The sequence below is a fragment of the Saccostrea cucullata genome, unplaced genomic scaffold, assembly GCF_032062105.1.
Source record: "Saccostrea cucullata isolate Sc308-1 unplaced genomic scaffold, CSIRO_AGI_Scuc_v1 ctg2518, whole genome shotgun sequence".
NCBI classification, from domain to species: Eukaryota; Metazoa; Mollusca; class Bivalvia; order Ostreida; family Ostreidae; genus Saccostrea; species Saccostrea cuccullata.
In genome coordinates, this window is record NW_026924945.1 from 120,169 (window position 1) to 137,856 (window position 17,688).

At 34.1% G+C, this 17,688-nt stretch overlaps 3 protein-coding genes across 3 annotated transcripts in view; 1 reads left to right on the forward strand and 2 right to left on the reverse strand.

Moving 5' to 3' along the window:
- LOC134267682 (sterile alpha motif domain-containing protein 9-like) overlaps window positions 1–17,688 on the reverse strand; it is a 115,099-nt gene that overhangs the window by 41,093 nt on the left and 56,318 nt on the right. The gene's annotated exons all lie outside the window — the stretch shown is intronic.
- On the forward strand, window positions 4,540–6,001 carry LOC134267685 (putative nuclease HARBI1). Its single transcript, XM_062749905.1, has 2 exons — window positions 4,540–5,290; window positions 5,515–6,001. Exons 1-2 carry the CDS (start codon window positions 4,540–4,542, stop codon window positions 5,889–5,891), a joined length of 1,128 nt encoding a protein of 375 aa, XP_062605889.1. The 3' UTR covers window positions 5,892–6,001.
- On the reverse strand, window positions 6,134–7,263 carry LOC134267670 (uncharacterized). Its single transcript, XM_062749881.1, has 2 exons — window positions 6,703–7,263; window positions 6,134–6,555 (listed from the first exon to the last, which is right to left on the reverse strand). Exons 1-2 carry the CDS (start codon window positions 7,206–7,208, stop codon window positions 6,207–6,209), a joined length of 855 nt encoding a protein of 284 aa, XP_062605865.1. The 5' UTR covers window positions 7,209–7,263; the 3' UTR covers window positions 6,134–6,206.

Here is a 17,688-nt window from a genome sequence, read left to right on the forward strand (position 1 = left end):
TTTAGAAAATCTCGTTCCTGCGAGAAAGTCTGTAAAATCTGAAAATTTGTTTTTATGAAGTAAAATGTATAATATCTGACAATTTCTCCCCTGTTAACATTCGTGTTTTATCATTGTTATTTGAGACAAAACAGAATTGTAAGTTTCAACCAACCATAACAAATGATTTGCAATATGGCGCTTGCACTTTGGTGACACGAAAAACATTGTGGAATGTCTTGGATTTATCTTTCTTGTATTCATTGATATTGTGGAAAATTTGTTCATATTATGTATGAGCTATTCTATAGTATCTCTGCATTTGTTTTACAATGTATCCAAAGAATGTTATAGATTTTTTCTGTCATTTCAACATTTTGACAATATGGAAGATTGAGTTATGCAAATATGGCGGACACATATGACCTTCACCTTACATTTATTTTTAGATGACCTAAAAACAACTTGGAATCATAGTACTGAAAGTATTGCATGCCATTATCCCAATAAATAAAAATGTTGATGTTTTGGAACTCGACAATACAGCAGAGATCTATATACAACATCCACTAAAAGTTTTTATTTAGCTAAAAGCATGTAGCCTAATTGCAGTACAGATAAGATTCTGGTTAAACAGTTTAGTTTTATTTAAAGTTATCATTTCATAAGTTTTATGGTCAATACAATGACCATGTAGTTATAATTTATCATAAAGTCAAAAGCTGACATTTTTCATACTAATTTGTTTGGCCATTAGTTACACATTGAATTGTTGACAGATTTTTCCCGAATTTTCCAATCATGACAAGGAGCACATATATTGGGTGTGAAGTGTCAGGAGGGGATGCTCTCTCTTCCATGGCACCTGATCCAATCTTTGATATGCTGTTATCCCTAGGACTGTTGAATTAGAAAAAGGGTTAATTCTTGCATGCTTAAAAAATTGTTTGACCAATGCTTCAGTTTGAATTTCCTCTGTTTTTCTTTATTATTACTATTAGTCCATACAGCTTGCTTCAAAAAATTTGCTGATTGGCCAGAGAAATTTAATGGTTTTGAAAACAATTCTCAAAATTCTAGGTCAAAGTGACTTTAATAACTACTTAGATTACACAGTTTATGAATTAATTATTTAGTCTTAAGACTTAATATAGACTAACTTATAGGGGTAGACAATTTAAGTTTTGGAAGTCATTTAGTTAAAAATAGACTTTTCATATGTCTACTTGGTGCATTAAGTTGGCCTTTTTTAGCATACACACTTTTATGTTAACTAGATTGTTGTACAATGATTAGAAGAATGCACCCAGTTAAAATATTTTAGTTCCCATAACCTCTCTTCATGAGATAGTTTATAAATATATACAATGTACTTTGTGTTCTCTTGATGTGTTTTCTTTTTTTTTTTCCCTGTCAAAGTGCTTTGCAATATCTAAATACAGCATTTGCATTGTTTCAACTCAAGAAAAAAATGTTTGAATGTCATGCCTCGTGTATACTGATGATTTTCTAGACGCATTCCTATTTTTGATATGTGAATTTTCTTATTCATGGTTGAAGGGGGGGGGGGGTGCCCCCATAATTTATTATTTTGTCGATATAGAATACTATAGAAAACATAGCTACTATATGCTTGTACCCGCTCAATAATAATGGCTGCTGACTTTTTGAAAAAAAAGCTAAAAAAGGAATATTTGGTATTTGATGGTGCCCCAAACTGAAAATGAAATTTATGGTTGTGCCCCCCTCCCCATTGCTTCCTACAGGACCTGTCCTTCTTTGCAATTTCCAAACATTGTATTTGAATGATTTTCAACTTTATTAACAGCTCGTACTGACTGGGAACTCGATATTGCTTTATCAATTGTATTCAGTGAATGTTTTCTATATGTATTATTATTGTGCTGACAAATGAAATAAAAAGATTTAAGCCTTTTAGAGTTGTCTCTCCTTTGTCCTTATATTGATACACCGACACGGTGTCGCAAGTCACTAGTCAACACGTTGCCTTCGGACTCCTGACTAACTTATTTGCTTTTCATCGGACTTGCCTCTCTCGCCGAGAGCATTTCTTGAAACCACATGTGACGCAAGTAATATATGTACTTAAGTATACAGATACAGTCACAGAGATTTTATGTAAAATTTATCAAGTATGAAGTTGCAAATATTACTTTTTATCATATTTGCTAGATTGAGCACTGTGAAAGATATATATTAAAAAGTATACAACATTCACTTTGCAGTTGGTATAAAGAAAGCATGAAATAAAGAGGAGAATTCATCTCCAACAACGATAATTTAAGGCACGTGTTTCAATATCACCCTGCACAAGATATATCCGAATTTATGGACACTACTGAGAAACGAGACATTTTGGAAAATGAAAAAGAAACGAATATGGTCGACTGTAAAATATTGCATAAAAATGACATAAGTTCTACAGCAGATTTTTTTCATAGATTGTATAATAAAATCCTATGCACAATCTTAACATTATGTTGATGTTAGATAAGAATTTTCTATCTTGAAGCTGCAATATTTAGCACAAAAGGACTCGGTCAACAGATGGTAATTTTTCGCAGAAATTATCAAAATTTAAAAGCCATTTACTATGCACATCTCATATCAACTTGATCTTCCAAATAAAAGCCCGCATGGAGCAGTGGTTAGAGCATATGCTCTAGAGTCGTGAAGTAAGGAGTTGACCCTTAAATCGCGAGTTCGAATCCCACTGTGGAACGTGGGGACCCGCGGCGGGTACTTCGGATGAGACCGTATAAACTGAGGTCCTGACTAGGTGCTGGGACGAAAATGATCCCTCACTTCTCAATGGCCCTTAATGCCGAGCATTGGACGAAATTTGCAGCTTTCCACCGGCAAGTGGAGACATCTCAATATGATTGAAAAATTCTCGAGAGGAAAGTTAAACAATCAATCCAAATAAAAAGTTCCCAATCTCGAAACTGTTGAAGAAATTATCCGGACAAATGATTGAACGATTTGACAGCCATCCGCCCGACAGCCATGTTCAACATTTCAAACATGGAAAACCCAGTTAAAAATCACAGGCAAATGTTTCTTATACGGAGCACCCCTTCCGTTCTCTTTCCACTTGTTTCTTGTTGAGAACACACATCCATATCCTCTCTTTTTCACAAAGATGTCAATCTATTTTAGACACCTACTTCAAAAATCGTGTTTTAATTATGAAATATATATGCAGATAACGAACAGTATTCGAGCTCAATAGTCAATAAAACAAAACAAAATACAGAACAAAACATCAGAGGTGGGATCAGGTGCTATGGAGGAGTGAGCATCCCCTGCTAGCCGGCCACACCCGCCGTGTGCTCCTTGTCATAATCGGGAAATAACGAAAAAATACGTCGTCAATTCAATGTGTAAATGAAATTTATGGAGATGACGAACAATATTTAAGCTCAAAAGTCCAATAAACAATACAGTAAATAATGGACTAACAATTGGTATGGAAAACATCAGTCAGCATTTGACAATAATAAATTGCATATGCAGGTGATGAAGGTATATTGCTGCATTAGAAAGGGAAATTGACGATCGAAAAGTTAAAGTCATCATGCTTATCATACAGCTTGGTTACTTTATCATTAACTTCTTTTTAAAGTAAAATATCCTGATCTGAAACAGATGTGTCAGACTCTGTGGTATCTTTTATCTGAAGCTCACTGGGATCTACCGTAGCGACATAAGAATTAATGAAATTAACCATTGTTAATTGAATATCGTCGTCGATATATTTTAAATGTCGAGTTGAAGGCCAAAGTATTTTCTTCTTTGCACGTATTAAATTTTGGACAAACTTTGCTTCAAATGAATACAAAAATAGATCTGCTTATAAGGGAGCACAATTGGTACCCATGGGAATTCCAAATAGATTGTCGAAAGACCTGATCTCCAAACACCACATAGATATTGTCAATCAGAAACTGAAGCATCTTTTTTATGTCAACTTCAGAGTAGTTGTGTGTACTAAGAGAATGGTTTTAACAAATTAATTTTGCAAATGGCCAATGACAAGGTAAGTAAACTTTTTCCATTTTTATTGAAAAAGCAGCTGTCAATGATATCAAAAAGCCTGGATTTGAATTTATCGTGGGGAATGGTTGTGTATTAAGTTGAAAAGTCGAATCTTTTTAAGCTGTTAAGTTTGGTAAAATCTTGTGATTTCAAATTTTCCAAAAGTTCCTTGGAATTTTTAAGGGGAGACAGGGAACATGTCACATGACTAAAAAGACATATTACGTCATAATCGGTTATGATATACATGTTAAACGTTGTTATTGTGTAATTTTATTCTAAATTCTAAAATTGTTTTTTAAACATTTAATTTTAGAAATTATTATTCATAAAATTTTTAAAGATCTTGCCATCATTTAGATATTGTGAAGTTGCCAAATCCACACATTTGTTTCTCTTTACCCTGGGGTGCATTCGATTATAAGAACTAGTGTCATTGTTGAGCATGCGCAATAGAGTATGTAATCGAATGCCTCGAGTCGAGCTCCAATGTAAACAAATATGGCTGATAACGTCGGATTAGTGTTTGCGGTCGATTACTTTCTTGAGGAAGAGGACATAGACGATGATGACGATGATATTGTCCCATATTTTTTTGTTAACTTTATCAGAAGAGAGCGTGTCCCATCTGTAAGAATATTTTACGAAGAAGTGTTGCCAGATTTCTCTTCTCTTGACTTTAGTAAACATTTTAGACTAACAAGGCAAACGTTCACACGCTTATTCCAAGAGATAGAACCAAATCTAGCCAAGGATATTCGGACACAGGGCAAACAGCCGATATTGACGGAGAAACGTGCCATGGTAGGCCTGTGGTATTTATGTAATACAACTTCCATGAGAGAAATTTCTTTACTGTTTGGAATTTCACAGTCCACAGTTTTTGACTGTGTTCATGACTTTTGTGATGCATTATGCTCAGTTCGGGATCGAGTTATATCTTGGCCAGGTCCCCAGCGTCAGCAAGAAATTTCTGATCACTTTGAGGCCGAATGTAAAATACCAGGAATCATAGGGATAATTGATGGCAGTCACATTACTCTTACAAACATTCCCAATGGAGATCAAGACTACATCAACAGGAAAGGGTATCCCTCACTCCAGTTGCAAGTTATTGTAGACCATATGTTACTTATTACAGATAGCTTTGTTGGATGGCCAGGGTGTACCCACGATGCCCGAGTTTTCAGAAACTCGGATATCTTTAATGAGTTGGAAAATGGAATTTTAAATCCACACTTTTTCATAATTGGTAAGAAAATTTTAACTGAGTAAAATGTTTCAAAATTAAAGCACATTAATTAAGATTTCAACAAGGATACCTCTAGATCTTTGTTCTTTTTGTCAAACTTATTGGGGTTAACAAAGAAAATTAGTAACTGTATAAGTAGGTTAATATGCATGGTTTTCCTATTTTAATAAATTTTAATGTATACATTTACAAGAAACTTAGTTTAGTTTTTCAAAACATTACAGGAGATTCTGCCTACCCACTGAAGCCTTACCTGATGACCCCTTTCCGTGATAATGGAAGGTTAACTGCCCCCCAGAGACATTATAATAGAAAGTTATCAACATCACGTCAGAATGTTGAAAGAGCCATTGGCCTACTAAAGTGTAGATTCAGAAGGCTCACAAGCCTACCCTGCTTGGATATAGAACGTGCTTGCAAAGTAATAACTGCATGCTGTGTTCTTCACAACATTTGCATTCTATCAAATGACTCTGTTAATGACATGCTGGATGACCTCCCTCCAAACAATAATGTCAACAACTATGGACCATTATATGGAAATGCACCCCTTGGTATAAACTTTCGCAATCAGATAGTTCAGTATCTACAAACATTGTAAAATCTAAATATTGTGCATAAGAGAAAAGACAATGATTAGAGACAAGATTGTATTTGAAAATGAAAGTTTAATAAAATTAGAAGTTAAACTTTATAACCATGTATTGTTTTCAATAAACAACTTTTAAAAAAAATTGACAGGGCCTATTTGGCATATCACAAATGTAAATTAATCTTAAAAGTTTAATAAAATTAGAAGTTAAACTTTATAACCATGTATTGTTTTCAATAAACAACTTTTAAAAAAAATTGACAGGGCCTATTTGGCATATCACAAATGTAAATTAATCTTTAAAAAAAGGAAAAAATTAAAGCATTAAATATTGTCAATCCATTTCTCTAATGAAGTGTTAACCATGTGATGGAATTCTAATGTGGGGACAAATACATTGTTCCCTATTTGTATATTGCTAGAGTCTGATTCTACATTGAAACATGTCTCTTTAAGCAAAGTGTCTGGCGTAAAACACTTTGTAGACATTTCACAAGAGAACTGAGATTCAGGCGAAGCAGAGCAATATGAACAATATGAAAAAGGTGAATCAAAGCACTCTGTTGCTTTTGGTGATTGAAAAATAAACATATGCAAGTCCTTGTAGCAATCCTCAATGTTCTTGGTAAACTCATAAAATTCAACTAAGTTGTATCCAAATCTTTCAAATAATCTACAAAGACACAAAGATAGTAATTGTTTACAAATTCTTCACTATTAATTTTACTGATCATTTTTAGGAATTTTTGGTTGTAGACAATCGATTAACTTTCCCATAAGATTCATTTTTTCCTCGTGTTGTTTTTTTGAAACCTCCAACCTTTCTTTCCTGTATTCCTCTTGTCTTTTTGTGTACTCTTCCAAAGCAAGTAATGCAGACTGATTCGTATTCCTACGTTTGAGGGATTTCTTCGGTTGTGGAGTGCTGCTATCTGATGAATTAGAATCTCTGGAGTCCTCTGCTTCAACATCTTCATCATTATCTTTGTTATTTTCTGTCTTGTTGTTTTGTCGCACTCTTGAAGACAGTGTAAATGCTGGTCTCGTACCACTTTTGTTTCCATAGAGTTCAGAAAATTGTTCAAAAAAATGGCATGTTTTTTTCTCTGATCCTGTCTGTGCATTATTGTCCACCGTTTTCTTGTATTCCCTTTTAAGCGCCTTCCACTTATTCATGCACTGTGTTGCTGATGCTGTAACACCAACAGCAGATAATTCCTTGGCAATGGTTTCCCAAAGACTCTTGTGCACTTTGTTGCTGTTAAAGTCTTTCTCCATTCTACTTCTTATATCAAATAATGTTTTAGTGTCTTGTTTATTCCACATTTTTTGGTCCAGTGACTCAGATTCTGCATCTGCACTGCACGGCACTGCACTGCATGATTTTGCATCAGAAGATTCTACGCAGTCATCTGAAAAATAAGCAAGTACATTAAACTTGAGAGTATTTGATATGCTGTTGAAGTATGTATATGCAGGTGTTTATATATTTATGATTAAATAACAGTTTCAAATATTAATTTTATATCATTGGAGCATAATCTGCAATTTTACAGTTTTCTGACTTTTAATATATAAAATGTAAAACAATGCTGGATTCAAAATTATGACCTGTTTCGTAGATTTTCTGCCTAACCATTTTAGAAATTAAAAGTAATGGAAAAAGGTTTTCTCACTATGCAGCATATTTTAATTGTTTAATCAAAGATATTTTAAATACTTATACATAATGTAATAGGTGTTCCTGGAAAATACATTTGTAGTGCATCACCAATACCAAACACTGACACACAGAAAAAAATGCTTATGGATATATAACTGCTTACCCATATTACAAGTTGCTCGTATGAGTTGTAGTGCCATGTCTCTTTTTCTTTGGTCTGTTAATATTAAAACAAATATTTAATCATTGCTCTAAATGCTGAGTAATACCTACTAAACTTACAAAATAGGACATACAATAAACAAAATAAATATACTTACCGTCTGAGTTAAGTGATTCTACAAGATGGCAGTCTCCTAGGATCTGAACATCTTTCCCATCAATTTTCATTGATATCAAAAACCTAAAAAAAAAAGATAATGTTGATTTAAATGGAATGTTGAAAACCACTTAAAATTTACGGGATTAATACGCGTTATGAATAAAATGGATTTGGCTTCATAAAATATAAATATATATTTATAATAAACAACAAATCGTAGGCGCCGGAACCGGGTGGCCAGGGTAGGGTGGGGTTAGCCCCCACTTTTTCCCAAAGATAGACTTACTATAAACATTGAACATTGCTGCGTATAGGTTTAGCCCCCCCCCCCCCCCCCCCCCCCTCACTTTCCACAGACACGTTGCAGAATAGGGAAAAAAGTTTTGGTACTGAAGTTCGTTTTAGCTGAAGTTTTTTTTGCTTGCCAGGTTTTTTTGAGGTCTAAAAAAAATTTTTCTTACACTTAGCCCCCCCTTTTTTTTTTTTACTTCCGACGGCTATGCAAATAAATAAAAAATTACATTATCAGATTATCGGGATATAACAACGCGACTTACATTTATTCATTTATTTCATTTGTCACCGCAACTCAAAGTGTAAACTACTATCATTTGGTATAGAATATAAATATTTTCTCAATTCGCTAACAAACTTTTATGTAAAAGTCATATTATGCTCAAAATAGTTAATTTTCAACATGCTGACTTACTGCTCGTTCGCTTTGACCGCCATCTTTCGACTCTTGTACTCCTGCTAAATTGGAGAGTATACTCGCGTTGGTCGTGTTTGACACGTTACGCCAACTCTCGGCATTCGATTTGTCAGGAGTAAAACCCGTGTAACTCGGGTCGCTTAATCGAATGCACCCCTGCAGTCTGACGTCAGTGACGTCATAGACGTAGTGTTTGAATTCTCAGTGCAGCTAGATCAAGTACATGTACACACACCCGTCATGATCAGTTTTATTTCATAATAAACAGGTCACAATCAATGTATCGTGATAAATTCTGAAGCAGATTTTTTTAAATTAATATTTTTTTCGTGTTTAGTAACAGATATTCTCTCTATTTAGATAATTTTGAATGTTTATGTTTTCGTGTGAAGTCACAGTTAATTTCCCGCACTCGGAAAATACAAACGTGAAGCGTTTTTTTCATGCTTATGTCTAATTCAACGATGTCCTGTGCGATATTGAGGTAAGCTTCACCCTGTGATATTTATGCAGTAAATAATTACGATGAAGGACTGACATTAAATCGTAAATTTAGAAATATTTATTGACAGAATTTTTTTCAAAATGAGGTTTTTGTCGTTGAAGCTGCCTTCAAAAATGCAAAAATTATCCCACCCAAATACTATATAGAATTAAAACAATTGCTTTCCGATAATTTAAACACTATGAATATTCTGAAATATTTGAGTATATAGTGTTATCTATCATATTTATCGTTTGGGCGTAAAAAATCGCATTATGGACTCTGTTATGGGCCCGTAAACATGAAGTATCTAAACTCCATATAAACTCTAAATAGGGTGGTATTTGTGGGACGATATCTTTTAAATAAGTCAAGAAATCCCATGACAGGACCGTTTTAAAATGTTAAGTACATATTAAATTAGTAATATAAAAAATACGAAAAAAATTCATTGACAGGATTTTTTTCAGGTAAACGTCCTGTTCCTCCTTAAGTATCCATATATACATCACACCTCGAATATATTGTTGCACAGTACTCTCTTTTTCCTTCACTAATCACTACTGTTAATATCTTAGTGAGTAGTAAAGAAAGAGGTTTGGTTGAACATTTACTGAAACTCCCTAATGTATCTTTAATTCTTTATAAGTTTTTTTTACGAAGTTCCAGAATCCAAAACTAGATATGGTAATTCAAAATCATTTTGGTTATTTGGGATATTAAAATATTCAAAACTGACATATGTTTTTGAAGAATTTGTTCCTTATAAAGGCAACTATGAGTATATGTTGGATTATCACTTGTAGAATTAAAATTTAATCCAAGTTCTTCTAAAATACAATTTACTAGTATATAATGAGTCTTACAAACGAAGACAATGTTACCCGCTTTGTCACAGGGACCAGTATGTACTGATCATGTAATCTATCTAATATCCATAAATTAGTCACAGATCCGAACCTATATTCTGTTGTCGAGCAATTAAAAATTGACCTCTTCAAGTAGACTATTTAAAAGTTTCAAAGGGACAGAGTAAAGTTTGGTGCGAATATGATGTAGATCTAACTGTTGATTTACATAAGGTACATGTAGTAATGAATCAAAAGAGACATCGTGTAGTAATGGTTTATTGTAAGACCGATGTCCATAACTACGCTTACGTCTCTGTGTATGCTTAAAAAAACCCATCACATTTACATTGTCACACTGTGGACTGGAAAGATTTCCAACACTATCAACATTGTCATTACATCCATAGGGAAAGGCTGTCCCAAGTTTTCTAATCCAAAATTCTTTTCGTTGTCTACGGAAATGTGTACTCGTTGGAGGACTATCGGTATGGTGGTAAATCATTTCTAGAATTCTAACTTTCATTGACAAAATAAAATGATCAGGTAAATTGAAATACTTGTATAAAAGCTGTTGGCTTCCATTATTTATTTGAAATCTATGAACTCCAATCTTTGTGACCTCCACAAAGAATACATTCTATTCCGTATAAGATTTGTAGTTCAGATTTCCCCAAGTTTTGGTATAAGAGCTCTGTCTAGTAAGATAACTGATGAAAGAAGGGCTAGTAATCAAAATGTCACAGGTTTACAGTTTTTCGCAGAACATTTTGAAATAAAACAAATGGGTTCCGAAAAGGAATCTTCAAATATATCTCTAATAGAAACCTTATATTCTTTTATACCAAACCTGGGAATCTGAAGACTGTACATATGTCACATGATTAAAATCCCTGAGGATCATCCGAGGGACACCAAATTAACTCCTTGAATCTGTGTCCCTTATAGACTAAAAGGAGTGACGCCTTTTTATGCTGGACGACGCGTCTGCCTGAGTATCATTTCGTTATTTTGAGTACTCACGAATGAATAGTTACCGAACGACAAGTATCCCCTGAGACAGAATGTCCACCAGCAGAGATACATGTTTGGTGGTTAAAATGAAAAAAAAAATATAAAGATAACGAACAGTATTTAAGATCAAAAGTCCATTAAACAATTCAAAATAGGAGCAGAGCAAACACGAACGAATAATGGACGAACAATTAGTATGAAAAACATCAGTCAGCATTTGACTTAATGATAAATTGTATTTGCTGATAATTTAAGGTCATTGTGTCGACCATAGAACTTACGAAATTGCTAATATTCTTGTTTCATGAATTTGTCAATAATATACCTCGTTTTAGAAATTGTACATACATGTACGTAGAGCATGCTCTTGCGTATCGAATCAACTGAGAGATATAAACTGCGCATATGCATTTGATGAAGTTATATTGCTGCATAAGTAAGGGAATTTGAAGCTTAAAACGAACAGTATTCAAGCTCAAAAGTCCATAAAACAATACAAAATAAGAGCAGAGCAAACACGGACACCCAAAACATCAGAGGTGGGATCAGGTGCCATAGAGGAGTGAGCATCCCCTGCCAACCGGGTGTGCTCCGTGTAATGATTCGGAAAAACGAAAAAATCCGTCGATCCTCCCCTCAAAGAGCCATAAACGTCTAAACAGAGAAAAGGGACCCTAATCGTGCAAACGCCCGTCATAATACAGGTCCTCGGTTATTAAAGCCATCCAAAGGACTTTCTCTCTTATGATATAAAAATCTCCATTTCCGTGTACAATGAAGCGCATTGAATTATTAACGTTTTGAAAGGTTATCATGTTTTGAACGTCAATTATAATTAAGACACGCCCATTTCTTTAGAAACGAAAAATATTCGTCGTAATGTTTAAGGACACCCCATTCTTCGTGACAAACAACATGAGTTACACCGAAATGGAGATTTTTATATCATAAGAGAGAAAGTTTGAGAGTTCCTGCTTCTGTAAAACACATATTACAACGAATTTGTCCATAATTATGAATATATCATGTTCATTGGAGTTACCATAACACAAGTATCGGTCGAACACGTGCTTACTCGGTTTTTATATGTAAACTGCCAATTTGATTGGCTATTATATTTATAGAATACCTGTTCTACGGGTATTCAATTTGATCATTTAACCGATTTTTCCTTTCTAAAGAAATGGGCGTGTCATTGTACGATAATCATGTTTAAAGATAGCCCAAAACGTTTCAGTCAAACGGAAAATTTTACCACTTCGTAAAAGTAAGATCATATGAAGAGAAACTTCGTCATGAAGAAGATTTACTGACCTCTTTATTGTTTATTTGATACTGACTAGAACAGAACCTCAGCCAATCAAATGAATGGATTAAATATAAACTCCTCCCACGGCTGTGTCCTATATAATGCTCAACTTGACCGCTCGTTGTTCATATCGAGCTCGCAACCACTATGAACACACGCGGTTTCAGAATGGACTCATTCAGGTTCGGGATTATTTGAAATAGTTTTCAGGCACGTAGCAAGCTTTTTTCCAGACATAACTTTTACTATCGAAAATGTTCATTGAATGTTCATTGAAAGGCAGATCCCCCTACTTTTTACTACAGTATATGAATATGAAGGTAATTTAATATTGCACGGGAAAAATGGTACTTGAAGAAATTGGCATTGAAAACAAGTTAAAAAACGATGCTACGTAAGTGATTTACTGGGAAAATGGTATGAGGAAGATATTAAACTTACTGAACTGATGAATATCTATGTAACAAGAATCTATATTTTTGAAAAATGATTGTGTTAAGGTGATAAGGCCCTTGTCAGCAGGAGTGGGTATCACTGTCTAGGATGAAATAAAAATTTGATGAAAATTGTGACTCAAATCTGTCTTCAAAGATAAGGTTCATCTCTGATATACAGTACATGACGATGGTTGTATTTTCTCTATGTACCGAAATATGAAAAAAAAAATAATATTCAGAAAGGCGATAAAAGATTACAGTGGAAAAAAAAGTGTAGCAAGGCCTAGAAAGTTTAAACATCATTGTAAACAGCACGTGGGTTTTGAATAGTTTCTTTTTGTGTGCTGAACAAAAACCAATGAAGACACACCCATATAACTGTCCAGTGAACCAATCAAACCGTTTTTTAAGAACAACACAAAATATTTGGAAGCATTTGATTGGCTGAATAAGTAGGTTATGTTCTAAAATGCGTTTCATTGTAACTCATGTTGTTCGTCACGAAGAATGGGGTGTCCTTAAACATTACGACGAATATTTCTTTTCCGTTTCTAAAGAAATGGGCGTGTCTTAATGTTATAATTGACGTTCAAAATATGACTCGGAACCTTTCATCCAAACGGAAAATTTTACCACTTCAGTGCGCTTCATTGTATATGATGTAGCTCATGATGGTAAATGTGAAGATATTGACAGTGATAGATCCATCGGATGATTGATTCTATGTTGTTTTACTTCCCATTCGAGAACAATAAAGGCCTTCAATTTAAAACCTTTACACGTGAGGGATCCTGACCTCAACGAAGTTGGGGGAGCTTATGTGACATCCTGGGCGTCGGCGTTCCAGGTCAAGAATTTGGTGCAGTTTTCTTTTTTATTACCTTCTATGCCCTACTATTGATCAGAAATGTATGGATGCTTCTACATATGTAGTGAGTTCAATGTTTTTGGAGCAGGTTAACAGGTTTGGTGCAATTTTTGGTGTAGGTCATATTTCCAAGTAACTTGAAGCCCTATTATGACCAAACTTGCATTAATCTAAGGATGCATAAAAATCAAGCTTGCTTTGGATGCTGGAACTGACCTACATTTTCCGGATGGGTTAACAGGTAAATTTTTTTGGTGCAGGTCCCATTTCCAAGTAACCTGGAGCCCTATGATGACCAAACTTGCATGGAAGACACATCGAAGGATGCAGAGACTTCCAGACTTGCTTCGGATGCTGAATCTGAATTTCCTCGACAAATGAAAAGGTTAGCTTTTATGCAAGTCTCATTTCCAAGTACTTTGAGCCTTATGTTGAGCAAACTTGCACGGATAAAACATCTAAGGATGCACACTAATGGACTTGCTTCGGATGCTGAATCTGATCTACATTTTATGGATGAGTGAACAGGTTTGATATTTTGAATCAGGTTCATCCTGTAGCAGGAATATGCCCTATGTTGACCAAACTTTCACAGATGATACATCTAAGGATGCACACTAATGGACTTGCTTCCAATGCTGGATCGAACATTTTTTCAGATAATGGAACAGGTGAAAGTTATGTGTACAGGTCTATCATCAAGAAACTATATTAACCAAACTTGCATGGATGATGCATCAAGGGATGAGCTAGTTTTTGGGTAGGTCTATTCCCAAGAAACTGCAATCCTTATCAGATCAAAATTGCATAAATTTTGCATTTTAGGATGTGAACCTCTAGAATGTTAGTTAATTATAGGACTTTGCCTTACTTAAAGACAACATTCGTTGAGGTGAGCTCTGTTATCTTTGATTACCTGTGATTTTTTTTTTTTGTGGATTTGGAGCATCCTTTCGATCACAGAGAGTGCACTCTACCAGTGATTAATGAAAAATATAAATGATACAAATCTGTGAAAATGACACAAGCACGGACCATTTGGAAATTTCAGTGGTGGGATCCGGAGTATCGGAGGAATATTATGCATTCCTGTTGATCATCACACTTGTCGTGAGCCCTATGCCTTGATTAGATCAATGTAACATTTCATAATTCAAATCGGAATAAAATTGAAGGCTAACCATGCTAAAATAGGTTATATTTCTTAACAATGCCATTATAACGGCAATATAAATTACGATGGAATGGTTGATTGTATGTTGTTTAACGTCCCTCTCGAGAATTTTTTCACTCATATGGAGACGCCACCACTTGCCGGTGGAGAGCTGCAAATTTTGTCCTATGCTCGGCACTCAGGGCCATTGAGCAGTGAGGGATCTTTTTCGTGCCAGCACCTACTGCGACATGGGACCTCGGTTTATACGGTCTCATCCGAAGGACCGGTCTCCACGTCCCGCAGTGGGATTCGAACCCGCGACGTAGGGATCAACTCCTTACTTCGCAACTCTAGAGCAGACGCTCTAACCACGCGGGCTACAATATACAATACGAAAAGATGAATTGAAATAAGATTATTGAAATTCCTGTTACATCAATTTATTTGTCAGTAGCCTGCCTCGGTTTAGAAATTGATCGCTTTCTTTTGCTCACGTAAAAGGTTTTTAAAACAAATCTGTTGGACTCCGAAGACTACACAAACTCCAGTATCCTTTTAATATCATCTTCAGAATCAAAGTACTTGTGTGTAAAATCTGAGTGGTTTTAACAAAGTAAATTTGTTAATGACGAATCAAAAGATGAAAATTTCTAATTTCAGTTTTAATTGAAGAAACATTTTTATAACAGCAAAGCATAGTTTTTAATGTATCGCAAGGAAGTGTTTATGGCAAGCCCTTTTACTATTTATTCATGAAATAAAAATTTTCTCTCAATAAGAGAGATATCTCTCTAGCATATAGAGATATCTCTTTAGCTTGTAGAGATATCTTTTTTACTAAAAGGGATATCTTTATACCTTAAAGAGATATCTCTTTAAACAAAAGAGATATCTCTTTTACTTAGAGAGATATCTTTATAAGCTAGAGAGATATCTCTTTAAGCGAGAGAGATATCTTTTAAGCGAGAGAGATATCTCTTTAACAAGGTTAAAAGAGATATCTTTCTTAGTTAGAGAGATATCTCTTTAGATTTTCAAAAAGAGATATCTTTATGAGGTAAAGAGATATCTCTTTTAATGAAGGAGATATCTCTTTGCCAGTGATGGTTAAAATAGAATAATTAATTCTCCACTTTAAAACGAAAGAAAAAAGACTGAGCAATTAGCAATTACACAGAATAATACATGTACTGTAGACAAAAATGCTATAAATCCTTTACTAGAAACATCAAATAATAATGGTAACTTTGTTGATAAAAATGCTAAAAGTTTAATATTTAGGAAAACGAAAGTAAGCATATATATATATATAATCTCAAATGCAATGGACCGAATTTTCTCAGCTTATGAAATAATCAACTATTTTTAATTTGAGTATTTCCGTCAATAAAAAGTTTACTTCCGGTAAGGGAGAATTCATTTGAAATGGAATTTAAATAAATAAATATGAAGAGAGATATCTCTTTGCAACAAAGAGATATCTCTTTGTGCTTGAGAGATATCTGTTTTAGACACGTTTGAAAGATATCTCTTTCACTTTCAAAGATATCGCTTAAGATAAACATCTCTTATTTCAAGAGATATCTCTTTAACTTTTTTAAAAGAGATATCTCCAAAAGTAAAAGAGATATCTCTCAAGGTGAAAGAGATATCTCTTTAACGTTTAGAGATATCTCTTTTCCCGAAAGAGATATCTCTAAAGGAGAAAGAGATATCTTTTCAAGTGGAAGAGATATCTCTCTAAATATAAGAGATATCTCTCTAAGTTTAAGAGATATCTCTTTCTCATAGAGATATCTCTTAAAAATGAGAGATATCTCTCTTAGTTGAGAGATATCTCTATTTTTTAAGAGATATCTCCCTAAAATGAGAGATATCTCTGTAATTTTAAGATAAATTTTATTTTCCGAATAAATAGTAAAAGGGCTTGCCATAAGTGTTGTATAATTGAAGAGTCGTACGTTTTAATGCTACTGACTTTTCTTAAAGTTATTTGAAGCTTTTGATAACCCACATCTGATGACACCACATCTAAGATATATTGTAGAACAGTACGCAGGCCTAAAATTTCTCCTTCACAGCAATTAATATTTTTGGTAGCAAACACAGTTTCGTATAAAATCCAGGTTTTTTTCCCAAAGAGAAGCATGCTGGATAGGGATTTTCCTGCTGTTTATAGGAGTCTACATGAAAACCGCATATTCTGATAAAGTAGAGTCTTATCTTAACATCTTAAGAGAAAAAAATGGGCAATTATTTTTAGAAAAAAAATTTTGTGAGACTTTTTAATAGGGGGAGATAACTCCCAAAACAGCCGGTTTTCCGATGTGCAGAATTGCATGAGTCAAGTAGCAGGTAATGTAGCTCTTTCAAAAGGTGGAAAATGTACCCTAAAATCACAATAAAAGAAAACCTTAGGGCTTATTCTGTGAAATGCACATAACTTATTTTGTCAGATTTTTTCTGTTTTTGTTGAGAAGGGGGGCTAAAAATGCATAGGTGCACTGAAAATGGATGCATATAAAACAACCCAATATCCCCCATGTTTCATATGTCAAATACCCCCTATTAGTAATTGATGAATGCATGTATTATTGTTGGATATTTATAAAATTCACAATTTTATCTTTCCGTTGATGTGTAGACGTAACAAGCCTCCATTTTATTTCTTTATAGAGGTCAGTTTTGCTTGTCCCTCAACAAGTAACGTCCTGATAACGTCATACATAAAACTGTGTTTTGCACCCTTTGTAAGAAGTAAAAATAGGCCCTGGCAATGATTCACTATTTGTAAGGATTTTTATAAAGTTTAGGAATCGTGTTTGTTGATTAGAATATTTAAATTTTAAAAGCTCACAAGTGATTTTGAAGAATTTCAAACATCTTAAGAAAGTTAATTGCGAGTATAAGCTGGATTACCAAACGTACACCTATAATTAAAATACAATTTCAATAAAGTGCCTTGCAAATTAAGACGTATTAACAAAATTTTG